At 41.8% G+C, this 27,952-nt stretch overlaps 1 protein-coding gene across 4 annotated transcripts in view; it reads left to right on the forward strand.

The window, feature by feature from the left end:
* The window catches only part of LOC308655607 (uncharacterized protein), an 801,622-nt gene that overhangs the window by 752,678 nt on the left and 20,992 nt on the right, over window positions 1-27,952 (forward strand). The window contains exons 1-2 of one of the 4 annotated variants that reach the window (XM_081305658.1): window positions 21,625-21,774; window positions 27,424-27,476. The exons of 2 other annotated variants lie outside the window; for them this stretch is intronic. In XM_081305658.1, coding sequence (XP_081161784.1) covers window positions 27,429-27,476 — 48 coding nt within the window. In that variant the 5' untranslated portion in view covers window positions 21,625-21,774; window positions 27,424-27,428. Of the gene's footprint in view, window positions 1-21,624; window positions 21,775-27,423; window positions 27,477-27,952 lie in introns of those variants that run through there. One more of the 4 variants, XM_081305659.1, reaches the window with a different exon arrangement.

Here is a 27,952-nt window from a genome sequence, read left to right on the forward strand (position 1 = left end):
AACCTTAATATTCCTAACCTCTCCTCACATTTCCAGACTGTATCTCCCCCTCCTCTTCACAGCATTATCAATTCCTTGCTCCTCGTACTGCATTCCAGTGGCACAGCATGAAAGATTTGTTTTCTGTTTCTGAATTTGCCATGTGGTGAGAGCAGAGGACAGTCAGCTGGAACTCCATTGTTAAAAGACTTTGTTCCTGTCTTCCTTTATCTTCCCCAAGCACAGACAATGTAATATCTTTGGGTAGAAATTTCCTTTGACTCTTCACAGGGTCCTGTGTCCTCAACTACTTTCCTGTCCTTTCTTGGGGCTGCCCAAAGGTGCCCACAGCTACCTTGTGTCCTGCAGGAAGTAGGCAAATTCAGGCCCTGGGTCAGCTTTCCTAGAGGACAGCCTGAGGTGTGGCTGAGGAATCTCCTTGAACAGGCCCCAACTAAAGAGCTTCCTCCTTCTGACTTTGTCTCCCAAGCCCTATCCCCATTTTTTGGAGACAGGTGGACAGTGAGCCTGTGGATGGTGGTGCTGAGGGGCCAGGTCAGCAGTGATTCCTGCCCTTGCATTCTCTCACATTGTGAAGGAGGAAAACCCCAGTGCAGTGCTGTGCAAACCTGAAAAATCTCAAAGACTGGAGTCATGGTCCAGGTCTCCTGGGAGACCAGGTAGGAGGATGTCCAGTTCTCAGGGAACCTTCGTTGCCCCTTCAGCCTGACACATCTGTGCTCCCTCAGCACCAGCCCTTTCTGTGTTTATCACTTTGAAATAATTTGCTCACCTATTAGAGACCTAGGTTTCCCTTAAACGTGAAATGTATGTATTCAGAGCTGAGCATGGTAAAATATTCTAAAGAGGTAAAAAGAAGTAGATTTAAGAAAAAAAAAACCTAATGTTTTATTTGATACAAATTCTTTCTTATCTTTCTGCTTCTTCTGAGCATGTATAGAAATATCTAGAGACCTCAATTTTTTTATAATTTGATTTCAAATGGAATTACAGGTCCTAGACTCAGGAATAGTACTAGAAAAAAAAATCCATCTGTCATTTTTGCTGAAGAAAGTGATTAGATATTCACAAAACCTTAGTAGGTAAATTCAGACTACAAGGATCCATGAGAATATTTGTTCCTTTGTACAGTTAAGAATTCCTGATGGTGGAGAGTCTGTTTTGTTTCCTGTTTTCTGAACTTGGAAGATTAACAATAAATTTTATGAGACAAACATGGCAGTTGCCTGAAATATCAAAATATGATCATTGTTTACAAATTGATTCAGTATCATGAAAATTGTTATTAAATGACATCTCTGCTATGTGCACAGAACATGTTTACATGAGAACACTAATAATTCATGAGCATCCTTCATGATTTCATCTAATTCCATGTCCCTCCCAGATGCCCCTTCCTAATACCATTCCACTTGGAGTTCACCTTGCACCTTGTGAATTTTGGGGTTTGCATGGACCTTCTGACTATAATACTACCTGATGGTGTTCTTTACAAGGTGTTGGAGACTTCTGGACATTTGGCCACTCTTAGATATTCGTCTACTCTTTCCACTTGTAGAAGTAGTTTTCTGAATTTCCTCAACAAAGCCATCCTGGTCTTGGATTTCACAGAATTTAAGAAATGAAGCTAGGGAAACAATCAAGCTGCTTCTCCACACTTTGATCAAAATGCATTCAATTCACTTCTTTGTTTCTCTTGTTTCTTATTTCCTGTGTCTGCCGAATCCAACCATCTGTGGTCCAGGCAGGTTCTGTGGCTTGGCTGCCAGAAACTGTTCACATCATGGCATATCACATAGGCTACAACGCCTTGAGGAATGAGTTGGAAGTGTTACCTGCTTCCTTTTAGAGGGAATTAAGGGGAGTTTTCATTTCCTCCTTAGTGTGGTGCAGAATCCACCATGACATTACTAGGCTAGGCCTTTCCTCTGATGATGGTTAGTATCACTTCATTAGCCTGTCCATGTTGTGTGTTCCTCCTTCTGTGTGACTTGTGGTAGATTGTTTCTCTCCAAGAATTGGTCCAGTGATGAAGATCAGGAATTGAGCGAGACAAGAAACAGTACACAGGGGACCCAGAGCTGTGGAAAGCTAAGGATGTTTATTTTAAGCAACCCAGACATTATATATCCCTTGTGTTAATCTTAGAGTTCAGCAAGTTGTTTGAGGTTAACATAAGCAAGATACCAAGAATAACATTAAAATAATGTAATGTTCACAAGCTACTTCCTTAATCTCTGTCTTAGATCTAAGTCCAATGATTAATCACAACTTAAGGGGAACAAGTTAACATGAATATTCTCCAAAGTAATTTTAACCACATAGTATGCATAAAGCAAGTGTCAGTCTTAAGAGGAACTTGTGGCAAGACTGATCACGTCAGCAGAGTGTGTCCTGAGAATAGTGTGCCATTCTTGCTTGCTCTGGTGTGCCAAGAGTTTGGAGGATGTTAACCTTCTACATGTCTTGAGACTTAAAGCACTCCATCAGTCCAGTATATCTGAGTTCACAAATTGTGGCCGCACAGTTCTTAATAATATTCCTTTATGGTTCCTTTGCTCTCTGTAGGATTAATAATAGTCTACTGAGTTTCATTTCTACTTAGTTAGTTTTTGTCTTTTTCTTTACTTTTCTGTTGTGTGTCATTACAAGGATATTCATGATGAACCCGCTTTTGATTTTTATTCTATTGATTTCAACATTGCAGTTTCATTGGTGTCTTATATGCTAGCATCAGATGTATGTTCACCTTGTTCTTTGTTCTTTAGTTCCTAAAGTGGAAGTTTGAATAGTTGATTTTAGTTCTTCTTTTCTAATGTAAGCCTTCAGCACCTTTAATTCCCCCTAAGCCCTGCCTGTGCTCTGTTCCACAAAGTTTCCTAAGATGCAGTTTCAGTTCTTTTCCATTGAAATATTCAGACTGATCCTGAGACACCCTTGACCCATGTGTTGTTTAGAACTTTGGGATTTGACCTGCAGATATCTGGTGGTCCCCCAGCTGTGTTTCTGTTACTGACGCCATGGTAATTCCAGTGTTCCTGGTGCCATGTTGGGATTTGGTAGCCTTCTGTACTAACGCCTGTTGGGGCTTAGAGTGTCTGGTCTTGGCGACTCTCCTGTGATGTTGAGAAGGATGTGTGCTCTGCTGCTCTTGGTTGAAGTGCCCTAGATGTGTCCTTGAAAACACTGTAGTGGGTGTGATGTTGAGTCAGACTGTCATCTCGAGTGCTCTCCTGTGTGCTCCATCTGTCACTCACTGTTAGATGATTGCTGTTGCCATGTTTCCTTGTGAGTCTCTCTGTTGTTCATCAGGTGTTTTGAACTGTTGTAGGTCATGCATCTAAATGATCAAGGTAGTGAGTTTTAAGTCTTTTTAGTGAGTCTAGTGTCAGTAGTGTTTTTTTTGTTTGTTTGTTTGTTTTGTGCTGGGGACTGTACCCTGGGCCTTGTGTATGCAAGGCAAGCACTTCACCAACTGATCTATATCCCCAGCCCTCAATAGTGGTTTAATTCAAGCATTTTTTCCACTGATGAGATGTATTTTCCTATTATGTGTTTTTTTATTTTGTTGCTTTCAAAAAGTGGGTATATGAATATTATAATGGTTCCTCTGAAATTAGTTTTTCCCTCTATTCAGAGTTTGCTCTTGTTTGTTATTATGTGTAGTGACTTTCTAGAGTATTTTTCGAGACAGTAGTTTAGTTGCTCAGTGTACTCAGAGGGTCTCTCTTAGCTTTTTTTGAGCCTGAGTTTTGACAGAATTCCGTGAGGAAATAGCTGGAAAGAAAACAGAAGAAACATCGAGAGCTCAGCTCCTCCAGGGCCTGTGGACATTTGTGCTGGGGCTGCTGCTTTAACGCATGGTCATGCTGTTTGTATCCCTCCAGCCTCAGTTCTCTGCAGAACTGAGCCTGGAGGGCAGCCAGTGCTCAGCATTGGGTCTTGGGGCTCAAGGTGAGGTAGAACATCATGGGGGAAGATTGTGTGGTGATCAGGAAGCAGAGATAGAGTTTTCCACTCACCAGATACAATATATCCCCCATAGCCACACCCAGTGAACCTCTTCCTCCAGCCACACCCCAGCTGCCTCCAGTCACCACCCAGTTAATCCCATCAGGGACTAATTCACCAATTAGGTTAAAGTATGTAACACAATCATTTTTCCTTCAAACCTTCTTGCATTGTCTCACACATGAACTTTTGGGGGACACCTCACATCCAAGCTGTAATACTCAGACTGCTGTCTTCTATATTATCATGCATGTATTAAGCATATATATTATGTACTATATATTATTGCTTTTTATTATTGTTCCATATTTGTTTTTGGGATTCTTTTATAAATGAAATTTTGTCTTAATTTCATTTCAGTATTTTATTTCATATATAGAAGTTGATTTTTTTATTATGAATTCATTTTTATTGAGGAATTTTTTCTTTTCTTTTTCTACCTACTGAGCTACATACCCCAGGCCCTTTTAATTGATTTTTATTGAGTTTTGTGTCTTACTTTTTCACTGCTGGCCTTGAGCACACATCTTCCTATTTATTGGGGGCTTCCAGGTTTTAAGCACCACTTGTCCTGCTGCTGTAAGTTTTGCAGTGCGGCGTGCACGAGGACCTACATGTGGACTCATTTGGGATACATCAACTTTGGGAAATGGCTTGGGGTCCAGGAACCACCACTGTGACATATGACATGCAGATGGTCACTTAAGCCTTTGAAAGTTGAGCGGTCATGGCCCTGTGAGGAGGTTTGTGTGAGGCCTCTGTGTATGTGTGGGTGTGCTGGAGGCCCGCGAATTCTCAGTTTCTGATCTCCCGCTGTGAGCAGGCTTTCTGGTAGGAGCAGCAGTGAAGGAGCAACCTCAAATGTCCCTGTTCTTTTGCAGTAGAGACTCTAGGGAGCGGGAAACCAGAAATAAGTCAAATGCACATTGTGTGAACTGGTTGCTATGGATGATGGAGAGAGGTGATGGGTGCAGAGGCTGCTCTGACTCCTCCCATCTTGGGGCCTGTTGATGCTGTCTCTGTGGGTGAGTCCCACCTGTCTTCCCACCCTGTCCTCCCTCTGGTGACAATCTTGTACTTTCTGTGAAATCACTCTGTAGCTCACTTTGTGAGGGGGACACACAAGGGCCTTGTGTGCTGCTTTCTTTCTCTGAACTTGGTGCCATAGTCCCAGCCTCAGTGCTGCAAATGACAGGACTGAAAGCTGTTTTTGGTGAAATCAAATTGATCTGTTATGCTTTCATTAATCTCATGGATGGTACAACATCCCAGAAACCATTTCCAAATCTAGTGTTGTGAGACTTGTGCTCTGCATGTTCTTGTAGGAATTGATGAGATTTACATCTTATGTTCTAATCCTAGGGGAAAGCATTTCTTTTTTTCACCATAGGTCATGATGGTCCTTTGTGCTTTCCAGGTATTACTTAATTATGTTGAAGTAACCCCTTTCTTGACCAAATTTGTTGTGCTGTTTATTGTACAAGTGTGTTGTCTTTTTCAAAAAATTTTTTTTTTCTGCACCAAGTGAGATGGCTCTGTGTTTCAGTCATGTTGCAAATCCTGTGTCACACCAATTGATTTTCAAGTGTGAGACCATCTTGCAGTTCAAGAATACAGTTCCTTGGTCTTTATGTGTATTCCTTAAATGAATCTCCTCAGACGGTTTATTGGTATTTATTTGAAGATTTTTGCATAGGTATTCATGAAAGACAGTTATGTGCAATTTCTTAAACATAATCAGCACAATTTTGGCCTCAAGGAGTGATTGTGGAGTGCTTTCCCTTTTTCAGTTTTCAGAAAGAATTTGAAGAAGATATGTATTAATTGTGGTGAATTTTGGGGAGATTTCAGCAGTGAACTGCTGCTCCTGGGTTTTCATTCACTGAGGCTAATTCACTCTGTCCATGTCTAGAACTGTTCATATATTCTCTTTCTTCCATACATGATGTGTTTCTCGACTTCTGTCCACTTCCTCCGTGTCACTCCATCTGTTGTACCTTGGGGACTTGTTAACTGAGGTGTGACCTATGGTTCCTTCAGCCATGCTGTTGTGATGGAGGTATTCTGCTGGTGGTGCGGTATTTTGTGGGGGGCATTCTCTTGACTGGGCCTTGCCCTGGTCTTCAGGACACTCAGGCCTCCCAGGGCCATTCTTCATGAGCACTTCTCAGCCCTTCCGCCTCCTGATCTATGCAGGAAGAGTAGGGGAAGATGGGCTTGGGGTTCTCTTTCCCCAGACGTGTTGGCTGAGAACGTCTCAGGTGAGTGAGCCTTTGGAAAGAGCTTCTTCAGAATGTAGGGCTCAGGAAGGATGGGTTCTCTGGGAATAGTAGAAAATGTCTTCTTTCTTGTCCCCATGCCTTAACCAGTGAGCTTGAGGTGGGGCAAGATGTAAGCATGCATGTGTACCAGGTCATAAGGGAGCTAGTGAAGGAGGGAGGGAGGAAGAGGGAGAGAATCTTCACTGTGATATACTGGCAGTGTTTCTGGGGAAAAAACATTATAAATTTGTAGGAATAGTCAGGAAAACCCGTGGGCTGCAGGTCGTGGTAAATTTCACAAGAGACAATATTGCTGCAGGGGCAGCCTCCTGCTCTCCCCAGTCCTCCGTCCTGACCCAAGGTCCCGGGCCTGCAGTGGGTGTCAACGCCATGTGCTTGTCGTTCTCCTGGGCCTTCCTCTTCACTGAGGTGGTCCTCTCTCCACACGTGGCTTTCACTTCTGCTCCACGTCCTGGTTGTGTTCCATTTCAGTTGTGCATTTATTCCTCTCATCTGTGATCTTGCTCTGGGGTGTTGCACGTATTGCAGGTTTCTCCTCCATTTTTATCTTTTAATTCCCTTTATTTAATGTGTTTGAATTTCTCATTTTTTCAATATTTACTCTTTCAATGTTTACTCTTTGTGAAAAAGAGTTTTGTATTCTGTAAGACATTTCTTATACACATCTGAAAGTGTTTAGTTTTGTTTTTCACATCAGAATCTCTAATGAACCATAGTCTATGGATTAGAAAGGAAAACAGTGCATGTTTGCAATTAGATACCAGTTAGTTTTGGTCCCATTTCACATTGTTTGTGATTTATTTTTCCCTCTCAAATACCTTTTATGTCATTATTCAGCTTTCCCTGTAATTGTCAGCCCCCTTAAAATGTTTTCCTGTCTTGCTTCATTCTTACTCTGTCTGATAGCACAGAATCAGCAGATAGAGTAAGAATGAAACAATAATTCTGAGTATCATAATTAGAAAGTCCTTTATGTACACTCTTATGTCACATAAATACAGGGATACATTCTGGAGGAACATTTTTAGGCTGCCTCACCATTGCACAAACATCTTTCTGTATTCCCCAAATCCTGGATGGCACAGCCTCTTGCACACCTAGGCTTTATGGTCTCAATGTTTCCTGGGATAAAAATCTCCACAGCATTTTGCTTTATGAAATACTGCAGTTGACAGTGCATTAGGTTTGTTTATACCAGCAGCACTGTGCACACACAAGGAGTCCCTTTACTACAGACAACTTTAGTATATAATGACCTATTATTAACCCAAAACACCTTTGAGCAAAACATTATTATGAGGCACATGACTGTAGACTATATAAGCCAACAATCTGCTGCGTTTACACATTAATTATTCTTATTATGCTTGGAAGAGTAGCATCCATTGACTACTAGTAAGTGTTATTGAGATTATATCAAATTTTATATGGATATCATGTGGAAGAATGACCTCTTAGGGACACTGAATTTTTTTTTTTTTTTTAGATTCATGGTAGGTTTCTACTTATCCCATTCTGTTTTGACATCAACTTAAAGTATCAATTTGTTCTGTGTGTTGATCATTAGGCCTTCAGTAAATCTGTTTCAAACATTCAATGGTTCTCTTGGTGTAGTTCCACAGGATGAGCTCAATCCCCAGTTAACACATTGTGACCACCTGAATGAAATGTTGTCTATCAGAGAGTCTGTGCCTGTTCAAAGGGCTTATTTTTATTTATTTATTTTTTTGGGTGGGGGTTGGCAAGAGTTGAGGGACAGGGACCTGATCCTTTAGGGTCTTATCCTAAGAAAAGAACTAAATAATAGGCTTTCTGAAGGAAAGCAGACATCTAGTATATAACATGTTGATTCCCTTCTATAACTATAACTATACTATAACTCAGTATTAATGCTCAGTTTGGTGGGATCCCTCCCAGATCCCTATCTGCAAAGTTTCAACTTTGTCAGCAGGCGGTTCTAAGGGTGTGCACTATCAGGAGGACTAATATTAGTTCTCTTCTTCACATGAGGTAGTAGGGCTTCATTAGTCCATGTATTAGACATGCACCCTACAAAGACTCCATGAGAAGGGTGTTTTTCTATTGCTTTTCTGAGTAGTTCCTTTCTAATATTGGAATGCATATGTTTGAGGAAGTAAGTTCTGACAGTTTGAGTTTTTCTGAACAAATCATGGAGTAAATATTGGAGACCTCAAAATCATGTGAATATCTTGTGTGTAGAGAAGAGATCCCTCATGTTTTCAATCTCTTCTGGTCTCCAACACACATTTGTGTGATATTTTAGAATATTTAGATATTTTTGATGATATATAATTCCTAATGATTTTATGGTTTCCTTTCAGGAAGTAAACAGTACGATCAGAACATTGAAGATCAGAGCAAAAACTCCATGGAGGAATCTAAGGTAATTTTACTCAAAAGAGGAAGCAGGGTCCCTTGAGGGAATTTTAGCACATCCTATAAGTTTACATGCAAGGAAACAAAAGAAATAGGCACAATATAGAATTCTTAGCATTTTTTCACCAGAAATATAAGCTTAATGAAGATATAAAGAATAATTGATTTTCTGACAGTACTGATACCACATTCTTGATACCACCGTTTTTGTTTTGAGGGGGTAACAGGGATTGAACTCAGGGGCACTTGACCACTGAGCCACATCTCCAGCCCTACTTCTTTTTATTTGATTTAGAGACAAGGTCTTACTGAATTGCTTGGCACCTTGCTTTTGCTGAGGCTGCCTTTGACCTTGTGATCCTCTTGCTTTAGCCTCCAGAGCCTTTGGAATTACAGGCATGCATCACTGTTTTGTTAATAGCTATGCAAGCAATTTTTCAACATAATCAATTCATTTACTCTGAAATGATTTGGACATGACAAAAATCTGTGCTTTCTTTGGTATTATAATAATGAGAGTCTAAGATCTATTAAAGAAAAAAAAAAACAATTAGAAAAACAAAAATAAATATGTGCTTTGAATTTTTCCAGAAGTCATATGACAGACTCTACCAAAATTAAAACAGATATTCATTGTGGAAAACCCTTTAGTGAGATCCTAAATCTTAACTTAAAAAAAGACATATCTGCTTGAGTAAATCAGTGTGAGTGCAGTGTATTTGGAAATGTCTTCATATTTTCCATTCTTTTTTTTTTTTTTTTTGGAGGTGGGGGTGCTAGAAATTTTACTCGGGCACTCACACTAAGCTACATTCTCAGCCCTATTTTGTATTTTATTTAGAGACAGGGTCTCAGGGAGTTGCTTAGTGCCTCACTTTTTGTTGAGACTGGATTTGAACTTGAGATAATCATGTCTCAGCCTCCCGAGCTGCTGGGATTACAGGCTTGGGCCACCACACCAGGCTCTATTATTTCTTAATAGGCACATCATATTTCAGTCTGCTTACAAACCAGATGAACATGAGAAGTGTGGTGGGAAGACATATGAACTTCAGCAGTACAGAAAACCCTTCATTTTTCTCCCAAGTATTCAAAGGAAGTGATGAAGCACACTAGAAATGGACCTTATGAATGTGTATGTAGGAAAGGGTTCAGTTGTTCCCAGAGTTTTCAAAACATGAACCATCTCACACTGGTTTAGTGTCCTAAGAATGTAAGCGATGTGGAAAAGCCTTTGCTTACTTCAGTTCCATTTGAAAACACCTACTGGAGAAAATCCCTGTGAATGTTAACAGTGTTGGGAAAGCCCTCACTAGTTCTGATTATCCTCAAATGCAATGCAACCAGTGTGGTAAAGCCTTTGCTACATCCAGTTCCCTTCCAACAGTTGGATCAGTTCATACCAGAGAGAAGCAAGATTGTCAAGATTGTGGGAAGCCTTCCCTGTTTCTGTTCATCTTCACTCACCTAAAAGTACTCATATTGGAGAGAGACCTTACGAAGGTAAACAGTGGGATAAATCATTTACAGTTCTTACCTGACAGTACATCGAATAACTGAGACTGGGGAGAAGCCCTATGAATGTAAACAGTGTGGAAAATCCTTCACTAAGTCTGGTAACCTTCATGCACATGAACAAACTCACACGAAAAGAAGGCCTATGAATGCAAAGGACGTGGAAAAGCCTGGAGTTGGCCCTCTCACCTTCAAAAGCAGAAACAACTCATATGATTGTGAACAGAGTGGCACAGCCCTCACTTAAAGTTATGCTCAGAAAACATCAAACAACTCATACTGGAGAGAAGCACTGTGGATGAAAACAATGGGAAATGCCTCCCTTTACTATAGCTTCCTTTTAAATATGAAAGACATTGTGCTTGAAAAAAGCCATTGAATGTAGAAAAAAAAATGTGGCAAATGATCTGAAACTTTCAGTCACCTTCAGAGTCATGAAAGGGCTCACATGAGAGAAAACCTCTTTGAGTGTAAACAATAGTTGGTAAGTCATTGAGTGTTCTCAGTCGCCTTCAAAGCCATTTCATTCACTCTGGTAAACAAAACTGAATGTGTGTTGGTTCCTTTTCCTTCCTCTGCACAGATTTCTTATTATGGAAAGAAGCCCTGAGAATGTGAGGAATATGGGAAGTGTCCAGTTTTCCCAGGTTTTTGTTATGATATCTGGTGCAGGTGTCCAATATTCCAATTCTCCTCATTTGTTCACTTTCTACCCCTGTGACAAAATACATGAGAAAAATCAACTTAAGGAAGGAAAGATTTATTTTGGCTCACTTGATCATAGGTTGCTGTCCATAATTGAGTGGCCCCATTGCTCTGGGAAATGGACCATCATGGTGGAAGCGCAGAGCAGAGCTGCCTCCCTCATGGCACCCAGAAGGGGAAAGAGAGAGGGAGTAATGGGCCACCAACCACATATAGCCTTCAAAGTCACGTCTGAGTAGTCCACCTGCTGCAAGTAGACATCCCCTCCTAGTGTCCTCCTCCCACAGCACCACCAGTTGGGGACCCAGCCTCCCAGTTTCCTCCTACCAGCCCTATCCCAAACCACATAATTTTGAGGGAACCAAGAGCACCTCACTTTGATGATACTACAAAGCTTTGCCCCTTGCCCCTTATTACATCAGCAATCAAGTGCAATCCCTCTGTGGGCCTGGATGGCTTCCTGTGCCCTCCTCTGCTTAACTCTGTGTTTCCATTTTTCTTATGTGTCCAGTGGGGGTGTTACATGTTTGTCCAAGTCACCCTGGGTGCTAATTCATTTGTAGCTAGTGGTGTGAATGGGAGGCTGTTAGAAACCTTTGCAGCATAAACATAATGGAGTGAACATGAATAAAAACAGCTGCTCAGCTTTTACTAATTGCTATTGGTGACTGGTTCCACGGCACAATGAAACCACCTGAGTAGCACCTGCACTTTTTGATGGGTTTGACCTTGGTCTGCCCACAGTTACTGATTTGTACCTGGTGTTGCCATTTCTCCCCTCACATGAGTACTCACATCCCCTACACATAATGGTTCACTGGCTTTACCCACTGAATGCCTTCCTCCCTCAAGGCAGTGAAAGAATAGCTACCCAACAAGTGCTTCAGTCCTGATTAACAAGAAACAGGCTAAAGCTCTGTGGACCCTGCATTTAATTTGGGAACCATCACTAATTGATTGGGATACTCCTGGGAGAGACTCAGGGATGGTCCTTTGTGAAATTCAAGAAAGAAGGGGATACCTTTGTAATGTTGTGAACAACCAATAAAAAAAAAAAAGAAAGAAAAAAAAGAAATAAAAACAAAGATATACAAAAAAAAAAAGAAGGGGATACTTACCTTGAGAAGAATTAAGTACATCACCTAGTTTCTCAAAGTTGTTTTCATGGAGCAGACAAGAGTAGGGGCCTTGCTTGTCTCTCGTGTGCTAATTACCTTACAGCACTGTGCACCCTTCTGTTGAGGGGCACATCCATGATGCTTGATGGTCCAAATGCTGATAAGTAATGCATGAGGCATTAGCTCCTCGTGAAACCTGGGAGGAGTATCTCAACCATTCATGCTTTGGAAAACCCCTCACCAGCGTGTGAGTTTTCCTTAGCACTAATGCTTGTCAGCATGCCAAAGTCTCATGGAAGAAGGCTTGCTGGCCTTAGAAAAATGACTTACTGCAAGTGGGTATTAACCCACACAGAAATAAGTCTCATTACCTGAAGGCTGAAGTGGTGTCTTCCAGTGTGGGTTACTGGGCTTCTGAACTCTTCACCTTAGCCACACATGAGCACTAGCAGTGATCAGATGGAGACAGTACTGGGGAAACCTGCAAGTTTGCATCAGTGGAAATCCAAAACGTCATAAATCCCTGTGGGTAGGGAAGGGAAAGGTGTCATGTGCAGTGATCAGATCTAGGAACCCAGCACCTGATGGCTTGGCTCCCCAAGACCCAGCAGTTGTACTGCCACAGCCACTACTGCCTGTGCCTCTGTCTCAACAAGTGTCCTAGTTCCTGTGTGAAGGGTGTAGATGGCTATCCAGACATCTTGGACCAATGCAGTTGTCCCTTGTAGTTCTTAAGAGAAAACAGAGGTGATGAGTATGTAACTCCACAATGGATCCCCTGTTTTACATGGGAGAGGAACCTGTGTTCAATCCCCAGTACTGCACAACAGCAAAACAACAATAAAAGAGCAACTGTAGCTGAGTGTAGTGACACACACCTACATGTCAGCAGATAGTGATGCCAAGGCAGGAGGATAGCGAGTAGAAAGCCAGCATCAGCAAATTAGTTAGACCCTAAGCAATTCAGCAAGACCCTTTCTCAAAAAGTTTTTTAAAAAAAAAGGACTGGGGATGTGGTTCAGTTATTAGGCACTCCTGGGTTCAATCCCCAGTACCAAAGAAACACACACACACACACACACACACACAAAAAAAAAAAAAAAAACCCAAGCGAATAAAATAAGCAACTATAAAATGTGTGATGGAGAATGAAGACCAATCCCATAAAGTCAGTGGCTGAACTTCTTGCATCTTGGAAAAGATGAAAAGGAAGGCAAAACACAAGAGGTTAAGGACATGAGAAGCTTATGGGTGGGTATAGGGGGCATTGGCCTGGGGTCAGCCTGGTTGATTGGGCCTTGTTTTAGTCAGTTTTTTGTCAGCTGTGACTAAAAGACCTGTCAAGAACAATGCTGAGGAGGGATTGTTTGTCCCAGGCACAGTTTCAGGGGTCTCAGTTCATAGACATTCCTGTCCATTGCCCTGGGACCAAGGTGAAGTAGGACATCTAGCAGAATGGATGACCGAAGAAAGCAGCTCCAGACATGGCAACAGAAAGCAGAAATAGAGCTCTGCTAACCAAAAGTAAACATAAATCCTGCAGGAAAGCCCCCCAGTGAGCCAGCTCCCCCAGCCACACCTCACATGCTTGCAGTCACCAAGAGTTCATCCACTCAAGTGGGTTGATGCTCTGCTTGGGTTACACAACATGCTAGGCAAGTGCACTATCACTGAGCCCCAGCACCAGCCTCTTGATGACAATTCTTAGCCTAAAAAATAAGAGAGGGAAGTGGAAAAGGGAAGCAGGAAGGAAGCCATAAGTAGGAAAGAGGTGGAGAGGAATTAAGTGTGAGCAGATTTTTGTAAGGAAAATTGAAATTGATGAATACAGAAGACTGTTCTGTGGTGAAATAAGACTCTTTCTCTTGAAGTAGAATATCGGATTGTTCCTCAATGGGCAGGAGGCAGTAAGAGTCAAAACTGCTGGCATATACACATTGTAGGTGTAAAAAAGTTATGACACTTGATGTGTCTTTCAGAATTCATTAAAAATTTTGAAGCAAAGTTCTCTTTTATGTAATGGGTTCACTTTATTTTTTGAATGTGGGGGATTAGGAAAAAGTTAAAAGTCATCTAATGGGCATTTGGCAGAAAAATTATGATAGTCCAGACCTTATGGAATTCCTTCACTACATCCAGGATATTCAGGGGATGCCACATGGCTTGTTAAAGAAATTCTTGATGACTTCAATGGTTTTAATCCTTGGAATACATTAAAACATACAATATGGTAAATTCTAGAATTTTGTGTTTGCTACTAATTCTCATTTGTGTTATAACGATAAGATGCCACATCTTCAGATAAGAAATCTGACAGCTCCAAATAATAACAAAACATTTGTGGTCAAAAAATGAAAAAGGAGGAGATGTGGAGAGAGGTAACGTTCTCTGATTGCATTGTGGTTGTGGTGCACTTGCCCTGGGAAATTCCTGTGTAAAAGTCCAGATCAAGATTTGCCCAGTTGCTCTGGTGACATCCTGCCTGAAGAGGCTCTGTGAAGAGACACAGAGTCACATCAGTCTTGACCTTGAGATCACACACCACCTCCCAGGAATAGAGAATTCTGAATATGACAAAACCACAATGTTTCACCCATGCTGTGACTTCTAAGCCTGCCCACTTAGCAGAAACTCTGGCAATGGGCTTCCTGGGTGTTAACAGGATGCCCCTAGGTTTACAACAATAGAATAGCTACAAGAATGTTTCTAGTCTTGTAACTTTTTAATGCGCAAAGAACAATGCCTCTACAGTCTTTAACTTCCTGATTATGAGACACTATATAATACATGTGTTGTGCCTGCTGTGGGTCACTTCTTCTCCATTAGAGATGAGTGTTTCACCTGATGCCAGATTTCTCTCTAAATGTGTGTCTTTCCTAATCCCCCCTCACTGGTTTTTGAATTAAGAGCTATGCAGATGATAGTACAGAGTTATTGGAGATTGCCTATATCAATTTTAGGTTGATTCTTTTTTCCTTTATTTTGCATAGAAATACCATTGGGATTTTTGATAGGATTTCATTGACTTTGTAGGTAAGTTTTGGATAGTTTTGATTGTATTACGACCTTGGAAATGTCAATACTAGCTGTGTTTCCCTTAATTTGTATATATTTTCATTTCTTTCAGGATCATTTTATAGTTCTCACTGTATAAGCCTTTAATCTTCTTGGCTAAGTTATTTCCCAACTTCTATTCATAGTATTTTTTTTCCTTTTCAGATTACTCATTATTAGTGTATGTTAATGTACCTTAGTTTTGCAGATTGAGTTATATGCTCTGCATCATTGCTGAGTTCATTTATTAGTTTCCTTAATTTTAGTGTATTTGAATTTGTTGCTCTTTGTTACTCTTTTTTCTTCAGTAGATAATTTGCCATTGGGTATGGTGGCACTCACTTGTTATCTCAGTTCCTCAAGGGGCTGAGGCCAGCCTGGACACTGTAGTGAGATTTCAAAATAAAAATATAAAAAGTGTGTAGCTCACTGAAAGGTAAAGCTTCAGCTTAGTGTAATGTGCTTGCCTAGCCAAAGCCAGAGTGCATACTGCTGCTCAGAAGACTGGCAGTTGTTAACATTTGTTTTCCCATTAGCATTGGAAAAGTGATTTCTATAGACTAACAGAATGTGATTTGGAGATTTAGGAAACTTTCTAGAGGTGTCCCTTGGAAGGTGTCATCTTGTTGATATTAGTTGTTTCTGAATCCATGCTATGTTTTCTCTTATCCCACACTGTTTTAACTTTAGTTAATAGACAGCTTCATGTTGTTCTGTTTGTTGAATATTACTCTTATTTACTACTTGGCAAAATGTTATCTGGAGTAAACCAATTGCTACCTTTCAACTGTTTTTGTTTATTACTAATCAAGTAGTTTGAGATGATTTCTACAAATAGTGACAGCCTCTCTGAAATATGATCTTCTGGGCAGCTGGTTAGAGACTCTGCCTGGAGCATGGGCTAGTGGGGAAGCTGTTCATGTCCTCAGCACTGGTGTAAGAGTGGGACAAGGTGGTAGAGTTTGGGAAGGAAAAAAGAAATCCAGTAAATACTATCTGGCTTATATAAATTCATTATGAATAATGAGCCATGCTTCACCATTAGGGAGGTATAATCTATCCAAATCCTGATTTCCCATATGGCAGCAACGTTCAAGTTTGTGTGCAGGCTTTTCTGAGGATATATGAGTTCAGGAGTGCTAATAGGAAGAAGTCCTTTCTTCTTAGCAAGCAGATGGTTGGAATTTGTTTTTAGATGCATTTGAGGCACAATCTGCAAAGGGAAATTTTGGTGGCCCAGGGTAATATCTTTCTCCCAGGGCTCTCCAGTGACGAGGGTATTCTTGATCTAGTACGGCTTTTTTGTGTAATTTAATTCTAGTGTAGGAACGCCTGCATTTGAGGAAATGAGTGTGATGAGTTCTGAGTTTTGGTGACCAAGTCACAGAATAAGTATTTGGAGAGCACAGAATCATGTGAACACCATCATGTTAAGAATATTTGTATTTTAGTTTTTGGCGGACACAACATCTTTGTTTTGTATGTGGTGTTGAGGATCAAACCCGGGCTGCACGCATGCCAGGTGAGCGCGCTACCACTTGAGCCACATCCCCAGCCCCCAAGTATAGATTCTTAGTAGCTGCCAACCTCACAGCCCTCAACTACACATTTGTAGGATATATTTAACTCAGTTGCCTTTAGGGATGTGGCTATGAACTTCACCCAGGAGAAGTGGGTTTTGCTGGATCCATTGAACAAGAATCTCCACAGAAATGTGATGTAAGAAGTCTCCATGATATTTCTTTACTCAGCCCAATAGAGAACATGTGGGCCTTTGCTTTTAATTATTTTGATGTCTTCAATTTGAAATATGTAAAGGTAATAGTATAGTAAACAAAGGAGTCATGATTCTGTGGGAGACTACTCAGAAAACACACAAAGTCTGAATTTGAAGCTAATTAAAGAATTTTTATTTTACCTATCTGATCCTGGCCAGGCACACTTTTTAAAATTATTTTTATTTGTAGGTGGACACCATACCTTTATTTGTTTATTTATGTGGTGCTGAGAATCAAACCCAGGGTCTCACCTGTGCTAGGCAAGTGCTCTACCACTGAGCCACAACCCCAGCTCCCTAGGCACACTTCTGACAGAGCCCTAGTAGCTCTCTGAAAGAAGCATGCCAGGCTCTCTGTGGTTGCAATGTTTGAGAAAGAAAATCACATCCTATGGAATTTTGCAAATTGCAAGCAAGTAGAGTACAGGGGTTGAAAATGCAGTTAGCAGAGCAAGTCCAGACAACCACATCCCGGGGACTTTACAGTTGCAGGCACAAAAAGTGCAGGGGGGTGCACAAAGTGCAGAAATACACATTTTTATCATCTTAAAAATATCTCATATAATAGTTTCACACAGGAACCATAAAGTTGGAGTACTTCTTCTATCTTACTGTTACTTCTTCTATCTTATAACTAGGGCAAACCAAGGTAACTTATCATCCCTAATTTTATAACATTTCTCGTATAATCCTATTATCCATGCTATTTCATTAATCTTATTTCATAATCTATAATCTATAACCTATTACTTGTATTGATTTAACTCAGAGCATAACACAATACAGCAGAAGTACACTAAAATTTTTGTAGCTCATTGCAATTCAAATGATTTTACTGGATCTGCCTTTTAGGCTGCAAATACAAATACCAGAACATTGATGAGGAGAACAAAAATTCTGGGAGAAATCAAAGGTAATTTGTAGTCATTCAGCATGGAGTGACCCTTCAGGGAATCATAGCATGATATGGAATTTTTGGGGGGTGTGAGCCATTTCAATTGAACCGTGGTGGACCTTGAGCACAGTAGTCAAGCATTCTATCATTAACCTACATACCCTTTTCTTTTCTTTTTTTTTTTTAATTGTTGGTCGTTCAAAACATTATATAGTTCTTAATATATCATATTTCACAGTTTGATTCAAGTGGGTTATGAACTCCCATTTTTACCCCGTATACCGATTGCTGTATCACATCAGTTACACTTCCACTGATTTACATATTGCCATTCTAGTGACTGATGTATTCTGCTGTCTATCCTATTCTCTACTATCCCCCTTCCCCTTCCTTTTTCTCTCTCTACCCCCTCTACTGTAAATCATTTCTTCCACTCTACATACCCTTTTCATGTAAATTATAAGAAACATAGAACAAATAATCAGAACTTTAAATATATTTATTCTTTTTATTTTTTCACTATTGTTATATACATCAATACAACACAGATGTTCCAGAGTTTACATTATAATTGAATTGCAAACATTGCTATGTAACTACATTCACAAATATCACTGTTTTTAAAACATATTTTTATTTGTAGGTAGACACAATATATTTATTCATTTATATTTTTAATATTTTCTTTATATGCTGGTGGACCTTTATTTAAAAAAATATTTATTTTTAGCTATTGGTGGGCACAATATTTTATTTTTACATGATGCTGAGGATCAAACCCATTGCTTCACACATGGTAGGGAGCATTCTACCTCTGAGCCACAACCTCAGCCTGGAGGACCTTTATTTTATTCATTTATTTATATGCATTGCTGAGAATCAAACCCAGTACCTCACACATGGTAGGTCTGTGTTCTACAACTGAGACACAACCCCAGCCTGCTTATTCATTTATTTTTATGTAGTGCTCAGTATTGAATCTAATGTCTCACGTGTGAGGCAAGTGCTCTACCACAGAGCTACAGCCCCAGCCCAAATATCATTGTTTTGATAATAGCTATTGAGAAGCCATGTTACAAAGTAATAAATTCATTCACTTTTTATTAATGTATATATGATACAAAACCTAGGCTGGGAAGCGTGGCACATGTCTATAATCCCAGTGGCTCAGGGGCCTGAGGCAGGAGGATCTTAACCTCAGCAAAAGTGAGGTGCTAAGCAACCCAGTGAAACCCTATCTCTAAATAGCATATAAAATAGGGCTGGGGATATGGCTCAGTGGTCCAGTGCCCCTGAGTTTAATACCCCCTCCCAAAAAATAGTGTGTCTGAGTTTGCTATTTGTATTTCACATTTAACTGTTTGGATATTGAACAACAAAGAGAAACTAATGAGAAGCTATATTGGAAGCATATGTGAAAATTTCTAAGGCATTCACATAAACTTGAGCACACACAACGCAAACTCAATTAGCTCAGCAATGTTGCAGATGACAAGAGGAATACACACAGAAACAGAAGATTTTTACACTGGAAATAAACAATCTCAAAATGAAAACAAGAAGCAGTTCTATTCAAAATTGTATGAAACAAAAAATACTTGGAAATTAAATCTTACAACAGAAGAAGGTTAAGACCCATTGACCAGAAAGTTGAAAGTAATCAAGAAAGGGCTAAATAAATGGGAAGTAGCTAATATTCAAGCACAACAAAACTCAACAGTGTTAAGATCATGTTATTCCTTATTTGCTGCATCCAACAGAATAAAACAAATATGACAGTATATCATTGTGCATCTTGGATCCAAAGGTCTTGAGTGCTTCTTGTCTTCCTAGTAGAACCCTCTTTCTCCATGAGTGCAAAGACTGTGTTGCTGATGGAGGAGGAGATACAATGGGGAGGAGAACCAAGGTGCCCCAGCCAACAGCCAGTTCTCCCCAGAAGCAGAGCTTCCTGGTCAACACGTAGAACACAGGCCGGGTGGGCCCCACTGTGCCCAGATTGCTGACCAGTCACCCTTGAGCTGGTACCTTATGGAGTGATTTGTTCTGCAGTCAGAGCCATGTGACACATAGACTCAGTGCAGATGGGAGGCCAGGGTTCAACAACACATTCACTGGGAGTTACTGTCCAACAACAGGATGCCAACAGGAACTGAGTTATCTTCCCCTTGTTTAAGGTTGGGTTTCCTATTAGATGATGTTGAGTTACACAGGTATGCATATGAACATCTGTACATGTGATTGGTAGTCACAGGGCACTCCTCCTGTGAAGTGGAAACACACAACCACAGCCTGCAGATTAGAGCCAAGCTACTGGCAGGGAAGGGATGTTCCCTCATTATCGCATAAAAGTAGGTGGATGTTATAGGTCCTTTTCTGCTGACAGATATCGGGGTCACAAACCTCACAGATGAACCTATGTGGCAGCCACAAAGATTAGGTTGGACTCCTGAGCACATGGAATGTGGCTGGTTTGCATTGAGCTACTGAGAGAATACAGTATAATTTAAAGAAATAGTACCATAAAGACAAGTAGTTAATTAATAGTAATTGAAGGGTTATGGAAATTAACATTCCTATGAGAGCTCACCAAGAAAAATGAAAAGAGTGTGGCTTGGGAGGAGGGAGAGGAAATTAGTAAACATTTACAATGGACACTGAGGGAAAAAACCAAAAATTCATCCCTTCTTGGGTTCTTCCCCAGCATTTCCACCAAAAGCAGACATTACCCCTGCTCAACCATAATTGGCCCTGAAGGAAGGAGGCAAATACTAAAATACTGGGGTCTGGACTTTTTATCCTTTCCCATTGCAGATGAGTCCTGGAAGGAGAAAAGCAAATAGTCATGCTCTAGTAACAATGGATCCCAGAGATAAGCAGGGAATACCTAGTTGTGAACTTTTCCCAATGACAGTAAGTTTTAACCTTTTTACAACTGCATTCCTGAGTTAAAATTTTAGCTTGCACTACTAGGTCCCTGAGCCGCCAAACTGCATGTCTACAATCTCCAATGATTAATTCATCCTCATTGTAAACTATGAAACCCAAACTCCTGTAACCCTGGGGAGGCATTTCCATACCCAGAAAATGAGCCCTCCTATGCCTGATGGATTGACTTCACTGCAAAATAAAGGAAAGTTGCTGACATTAAAGAGTTGCTGTCTCCTGCCTCAGTCATTTGTGGGCCATGCACTTACAGTAATACCTCATTGCATCGGTTGCATAGAAAAATAATTATATTTTACATATATTGCATTAAAGAAATCAACCATTTCACCTGTGACACTCTTGCGTTTTGAATCTTTTTTTTTTTTTTTTTTTGCTGGGGATGGAACACAGGGCTTTGCCTTTGGTACAAAAACACTCTACCACTGAGTTATGCCTGAGCTACTTTACATGTTTCTTTTTTGTTTTTATGTGGCTTTCAGAAAGTTTAAAAATACATAACACATTTCATTTCAATTAAACAGGGCCTTCCTTTCCATAGCTGGGGCTGAGCCATCTAAAAGAACACAGGTGAGGAAGGTCATGCAATTTTAAATCGTAATAAAATTCTCAAGTTACTCCCAATCGTGAACAGCACAGTTATTTGTACATATCGCTGACATTCCTTAGTCCTCTTCCCCTGTTGCCTTCTACACCAGGATGAATATAAAAGTTTCCCGCCAGGCTCAGGTCCCAGCTCGCCAAGGAAGCCCTGCCTGAAAAGGGCTGGGCCTAGAGCCTGTCATCTGGACTGTATCAGCCAACGATTGGGTTAGAATAGCTGTCACTCAAGGCTGGTACAGTACCTGGAGGCGGAGCAGGAGAGGAACTGTCCAATCAGGTGCGCAGAGGAAGGTGAAGGGCGGGCTCTCGCAGTCTCCCGGCTTTTCCTCTCCCTTGCTGAGCTCCTTCCTCCATTGCTCCTTTGTCCTCTTCTCCGGATCCCCGGGGACTCTGCGTAACCTGGGGCCCCGAGGAGTTCGGAAACCAGACGTCCCTTGAAAGGACGGCGGGTCACCCTGGAGCCCCCAAACGGTGAGTGTGGCCAGGACTGGCGGGATCCGGTGAGCACTTGCTTTGGCGACCAGAGTGCCACTGGTGGATGACCCTGGGCCCTATCCCTAGTCCCGCGGGGTGGGAAGTGCTTGGTGGCAGGTCCCCGAGGTCACCCTGCTGGCGGGTGGCCCTGGACCTTGTCCCCGTGGTCCCGCGGAGTGGGTTGGGTGGTAGGTCCCCGAGTTCAGCTGCAGAGGGTGACCCAGTCCTCTCTGGCTAATCGTCCTGGGTCTCTCTCTCGGGGCTGGTCCCTGCCCTCTTCCATTCCCTGTTGGTGACCTCCCTGGGTCATATCTAGGCAGCACACAGCCTGACGCTCCCAGAGTGTGAGGTGAGCAGGGGAGGGTAACAGGGAATCTGGACTCAAGTGTGTTCTGTCAGTGAGAAGTTGGCCTTTGGGGGTCCCGGTCTGTCCCTGTTTTCTCCACAGAATTAACCTGTGCACCCTTCAACACATACTCCTAAATGTGCAAGAAGCTGGGTATGGAATCCATTTTCCATTGGGACCTTTGCTCCTACTAGAGTTGGCAGCAGACCCTTACAATTCCAGTTCCCTGCCCGCATTCCCAGATGGCAGCTGCACTCTCCAGGGCGCACTTTATCATCCATTTGCTCCACAGCCTACTGTTCAAGTAGACAGTGCTATCTTTTTCCTTGTCTTTTTTCTTTTGGTTCCCGGGATTGAACTCTTGGGCACTTGGCCACTGAGCCCCATCCCCAGCTCTATTTTGTATTTTATTTAGATACAGGATCGCATTGAGTTGCTTAGTGTCTTGTGGTTGCTGAGGCTGGCTTTGAATTCGGGATCCTCCTGCCTCCATCTCCCCAGGCACTGGGATTGCAGGAATGTGCCAGTAAACCTGACCAGATAGTGTTTTAATTGTGGTAGTTTCACCTTTTAATGAATAGCACTTTTAAAGATTTTCTTTCTTTCTTTTTTTTTTTTTTTTTTTTTTTTTTTTAATGTGGGCCAAGATTTCCCACGAGTGGAAAGCAAAGAGGAATTACCTGGAACTTGAGTTTTTGTGTTTATAAAGCACTTATGCATCTCTTCATCTTGCCCAGGTACAAACACCTGTGCAGAGTCTTTGAGCAGAGGTGTCCTTTGGATACCACACAGGGTCCTGTGTCTTCAGTCATTGTTCTGTCTTTTCCTGGGGCTGCTGCAATCCTATGTTTCAGTGTGCCTGCAGCACACAGGTGTCCTGTGTTCTGAAAGGTGCAGGCAATTTTAAGCTCTGCATCAGGTCCTCCTAGAGGACAGCCTGAGATGTGGAATGTAGCCTCTCAGGGGAGCAGCTGGAGACACCCAGGTCAGGCAGTGAGATGCTGGTGTTGAGGTAACATGACATATATGGTTCCTACCCTTTGGATGGGCTCAGAGCTGTGAAGGAAGAACAGTTATCCTAAAGAGCAGGGAAAACTGATCCCAGCAAGGTGGAGCAAAGCCCTACAAAGCTCTTCAGCAGCAGGAGGGAGGTGGGAGGATGTGCCTGGTGACAGAAGCCTGACCTGAAGCTGGTCAGTGTCCAGTGGTGCTGCAGCTCCCCGGGTTTTTGCCTTGGAAAGACTGGCTCAGGTATTTTAGTGTCAGTTTTTCTATTAATTGTAAAATGTAATTTATTAGTAGGGTTGATTAGGAAATATTCCTAAAGGGTAAGAGAGAGAGATAATTCAAGGGGAAGAAAGAAGGCTAGAAACAGAAAACAAGCAAACACTTGGTCCTATATTGTTTTAGTTAAAAATTCTTAGGACTGTTTCTCTTCACCAGAGTGAGTTTACTGAGTTTCTCAGATGCCTTCTTTTATTTATTTATTTATTTATGTGGGGGGCGTGTTCTACCAATTTAAAAATAGAATTCCAGGGCTTTGCTTTTGGAATGTTATGTGGGAATAGAAAAAAGGGAAATCCTATGTTGCAGTGTGCCTGCAGTAGATATGAATGCATTCCCAGATGAAAGTGTGGTAGAGAACTTGGTTTCTTTCTTTCCTTTTTTTTTTTTTTTTGTGGTGCTGGGGATTGAACCCATGTCTTTGTGCATTCGAGGCAGGCACTCTACCAAATGTTATATCCCTAGCCCAGAAGTTGGTTTCTTTTTTACAAAATTCAACCTCACAAGGGCTTTGCTAACTTGCTGAGGTTGGATTTTAACTGGTGTTCCTTCTCTGTCATACTCCAGAGTCATTGGGATTACAGGCCTGCACTACTGCACCTCTCTAGTTAAAATTTCTTATATATCTTTTTCTCTTTTCAGATGTGTTTTTTACTGGGGTTTTGGGGGTGGAAGAGTGGTTTAAAATAGAATTCCAGGACTTAGCTTTGGAAATGCTACCTGGAAAAGAAATAGGAAAGATCTTGTTTCAGTATGGTTGCAGAAAGTGAGTACATTTTCCCAGTACCTATGGTAGAAAAGTTGATTCATTCATTACAAAGATTCACCAAAACATCTGCTCTTGTATTTTGGAGGGGAGGGCAGCAAGGACAGGGCAGGATCAGATCCCAGGGCAGAGAATGTTTCACCACAAGTCAGCCTGATCTCAGGAGGGGTCAGGAAGAAGTGTATAGACTGGCTCTAGCTGCCAGTGGGTCAGAGTTCAGGGTCCTGGATTAAGGAGAGAAACTTGAGTCAGTTTTGCTTAAAAAGTATTTTTTCTGATCCCTGAAAACGAAATTCCTAATTGCTTATGAGAAAAAAGAAGTGGGGAGGAATTTTCAGGATCAGTGTGTTTCTGCCATGGGCTGAAAAGGGAGCATCATTTGAGTCATAATGGGAAGGGGGGTGTCTGTGCAGGAACTGCTCTAGCAGAATGCAGAGGAGGGGGATTTATTCAATCAGTTTTTTCACAGGAGTCCCTTTGTCACTTTCTTTTTCTTACATATCTTTTCCATTTTGGCCAATTCTAAGTTGAGTCTTTTAAATTGAACATAAATGATGTGCTTTGTTAAAATCAAATCATTGAAGTTGAATAGGGGGTGATAGAGTCCCCAGTTTGTAGTTCTTTGCTCTCAGCAGGACTGGCCCTCCTGCCCTGCAGCTGGCATCTACAATGGGGCAGTGTTGTGGAGCTGACCCTGAACTAGGGTTTGTGCTGACTGGTGGTGTCAGAATTGAACTTTTGAGTGACCAGTAGTTTTGGAGAATGGATTGGTGTTCATCAAACTCACGTTGTAGATGTCAGAAGCGGTTTCTTGGAAAAGGTCTCGCAGGCCAGAACCTCCGTGTGCCTGCTGGTGGGTGCTTGGGTGCCAGTGACAACTGAGGTCCTGCAGGAGGGAACATTCCACTCTAGGGAAAAGAGAACACAGTGACCTTCCAGAACCAAATGTCCCAGCTGCTCATGTTTTCTTCATTTCCTAGGAAAATCCACCTGAGCTGCATCTACTGTGAGAATGGTCCCCAAGCTTGGGGAAGAGTTAGTCACAAAAGTGGAGATTCCTGGTGTACTGTGGGTGAGAGGGTGCTTCCCTGAGCTGGTTCCTGTTGTTTTCTTTATCAAATCTTGGTGCCATAAAATTCCACTTTGTTCCAAGAATGTAGGAAGTTCGTTTTTTTTTTTTTTCCCCCTCTTAGGTACTGGGGATTGAACTCAGGGACACTCAACCACTGAGATATCCCTGGCCCTTTTTTTGTATTATTGTTGTTGTTGTTATTTAAATGTATAGACAGGGTCTCACTGAGTTGCTTATGCCTCCCTGTTGCTGAGCCTGGCTTTGAACTCATGGTCCTTCAGTCTCGGCATCCTAAGCCAGTGGGATAAAAGTCATAGCCATGTCACCTGGTCAAGAATTTTATTCCTTCACTGAATGGGAGATTTTTATATTATGGATTAATATTTATTTGGGTGCAGAAATTTGATGTTGAAATATTATTTTAATGCTCAGTTTAGTAAGAATCTATACATCCATATATTCCTGTCCGAATAGGGATGGGTTGGCCCTGGGCAGGCTGCCTCTCTCCCTGCTCTCTCCACCCTCTGCCTGGAGGTGAGTGCAGTGCTAATTCTGTCTTTCCTTCCAGTTTAACCAGCTGTGAGGAAGCAGAATTTTTCTTAGTTCTGTCTTATTGAGTTTTCAGTACCTTAATGTTACCATTAGTGCTCTATCACTGGAGTTCTGTAATGTGCAGTGTGTGGTTTCTCTGCCTCAGTTGGTTAGACTCCTGTGCTGTCTGAGTCTTTGGGTCTCCCAGTTTCCTTCCCTGTTCCTGCTTCAGGAACTTCACTTGTTTCCAGTTTCATTTTTACATTTTTGACAATTTCATTCTATTTTTAAATTTGGTCCCCAAGTGTGTACGCTTTATAATTTTGTACACATAGGGAAATTCTCAGGTTATTGATTATGGGTAAACTGCTGCAGTGTGAGGAGCAGCTGTCTCACCATTCATCCATTTACCCTCCTACCTGTCTATCCTTTTTTACTTCCATGTGGCTATATATTGCTTTTCACTGAATACCATTAGTATGAGCATTTTTCTGTGTATTTCCATGGTCTTTGAAATGGTTTTCAGTCATTTTCTCATGGAATTTATTTTTAGGTTATATTTTTATCTTTTAATTTTCCCTTCAAATGAATTCATTTCTCTTTGTAAAGACTGCAGACATCTGCCCTGAGGTAGGGTAGCCATCTTGCCCCCTATTGCAGTTTGGTGGAAGAGCCCCCTTTTTATAGATGTATCATTCTTTTTTTCATTTGAATTTATCTTATTAAGTATATCTATAGAACAGGAAGCATGGTGGATTTTGAGAGATAAATTCTTAGGTGTCCCCTCCTAGACACAGGGAATGAGCCTTTCTGGGGCCACATTTCAGCAGTCAGAATCTGTTTCCCAATATGGGAATGTGATTACCCCTTTGCAAGTGGGTATTTATTCTGAACTGTGAGTGAGGCAGGCTCTAACCTGAGCTGGTTCAAATGTTTGCTTGTTCTTTCACTGAGTTTTTTGTAATTGTCATCTAATTCGTTTTTTATGCACTTAATACTTGTACTTCCTGATTGATGATGATGATGATGATGATGATGATGATGATTATTATTTTGTCTGAAAATGAGTTAACAGAGTAAAAGTGTGAGTAGGCCTTGCCCATGAAGTTCTGGCCTTTTCCCAAGTGATTTATGCCTGGCTCCCTTCTTCCCAGTCAGGCCTGACCAGGCACACACCTTCTCTGAGGTCATGGTAGGCTGCCTTGGAACCAAGGCTGTAATTCCTCACATATGTCTGGGACTCTGCCCAGAAGAGCTTCCTAGCCAACACGACCTGCTGTGGAAAGCCAGGCTCAGCTCTGCATAAGTGGAAATGTCCCCCTGGTGGGGCAGGTCCCCTTGCAGGGAGGAAGTCCTGCCTGGAAAGGGCTTTTGCCAATACCTTGTCTTCCTGGCCTATGTATCAGGAGTGTGATGCATCTCCTGTCAGTCAGGGCCCCAGAGTGTGCATATTTGTTGGGAAGAGAGAGGGGTCTTGTGGAGCCTTGGCTAGTTAGCAGGCAGCTGGTGGGAGGGGGTGGCCTTCCACAGTCTCAGAAGCCTATATCTCACCCTGTGGAGCTCAGAATCCATCTCCAGGACTGTGTCTTCTCTGCTGTGTGAGGCCCAAGTGGCTCTGGCTCACATTTGTCTCCTTGTGACCTGCAGGTGCTATGAGGTCCACAGAAAGGATGTCAGGTCTCCCCAGAAGACGGAAAATGGTGAGTGTGTGGGGCAGGTCTGGTCAGGTGGGAGGTAGGCTTGTTACAAGTGATGAACCAGCTGTGGCTGGCCTCTGGCCTCCCATTGTCATCTCTATAGTCATCCAAGAGTACCTGAGTCAGATGCTGCTTCAGCTCAGCCCTTGATGGCCATGGTGTGGGCTGGTGCAGGTGGGTTCCCAGTGTGCTGCCTGGTCTGCGGCTACTTTGGCAGAATTCTGTCTGCCCAGCTGGACCCCAGCCCTAAGTACTCAGTGTGAAGTGAAGGTAATGGGTCTCAGGGGATCCTGCCTTAGGTGTGGGGCTCCTGGGTAGAAGATGCTGGTCTGAGGGATCTGTGTTTCTTCTCTCAAGGAGTTACCCTCCTTTCCCCCTTCTATGCCCTACCAGGGCTTTTGGTACATTCTTAATATTCCTGTCCTTTTCTCATATTTACAGATCTGACTCTCCCTCCAAGTTCACAGCATTTTCATCTC

Source organism: Spermophilus citellus, assembly GCF_964194105.1.
Source record: "Spermophilus citellus genome assembly, chromosome: 1".
Lineage (NCBI taxonomy): Eukaryota > Metazoa > Chordata > Mammalia > Rodentia > Sciuridae > Spermophilus > Spermophilus citellus.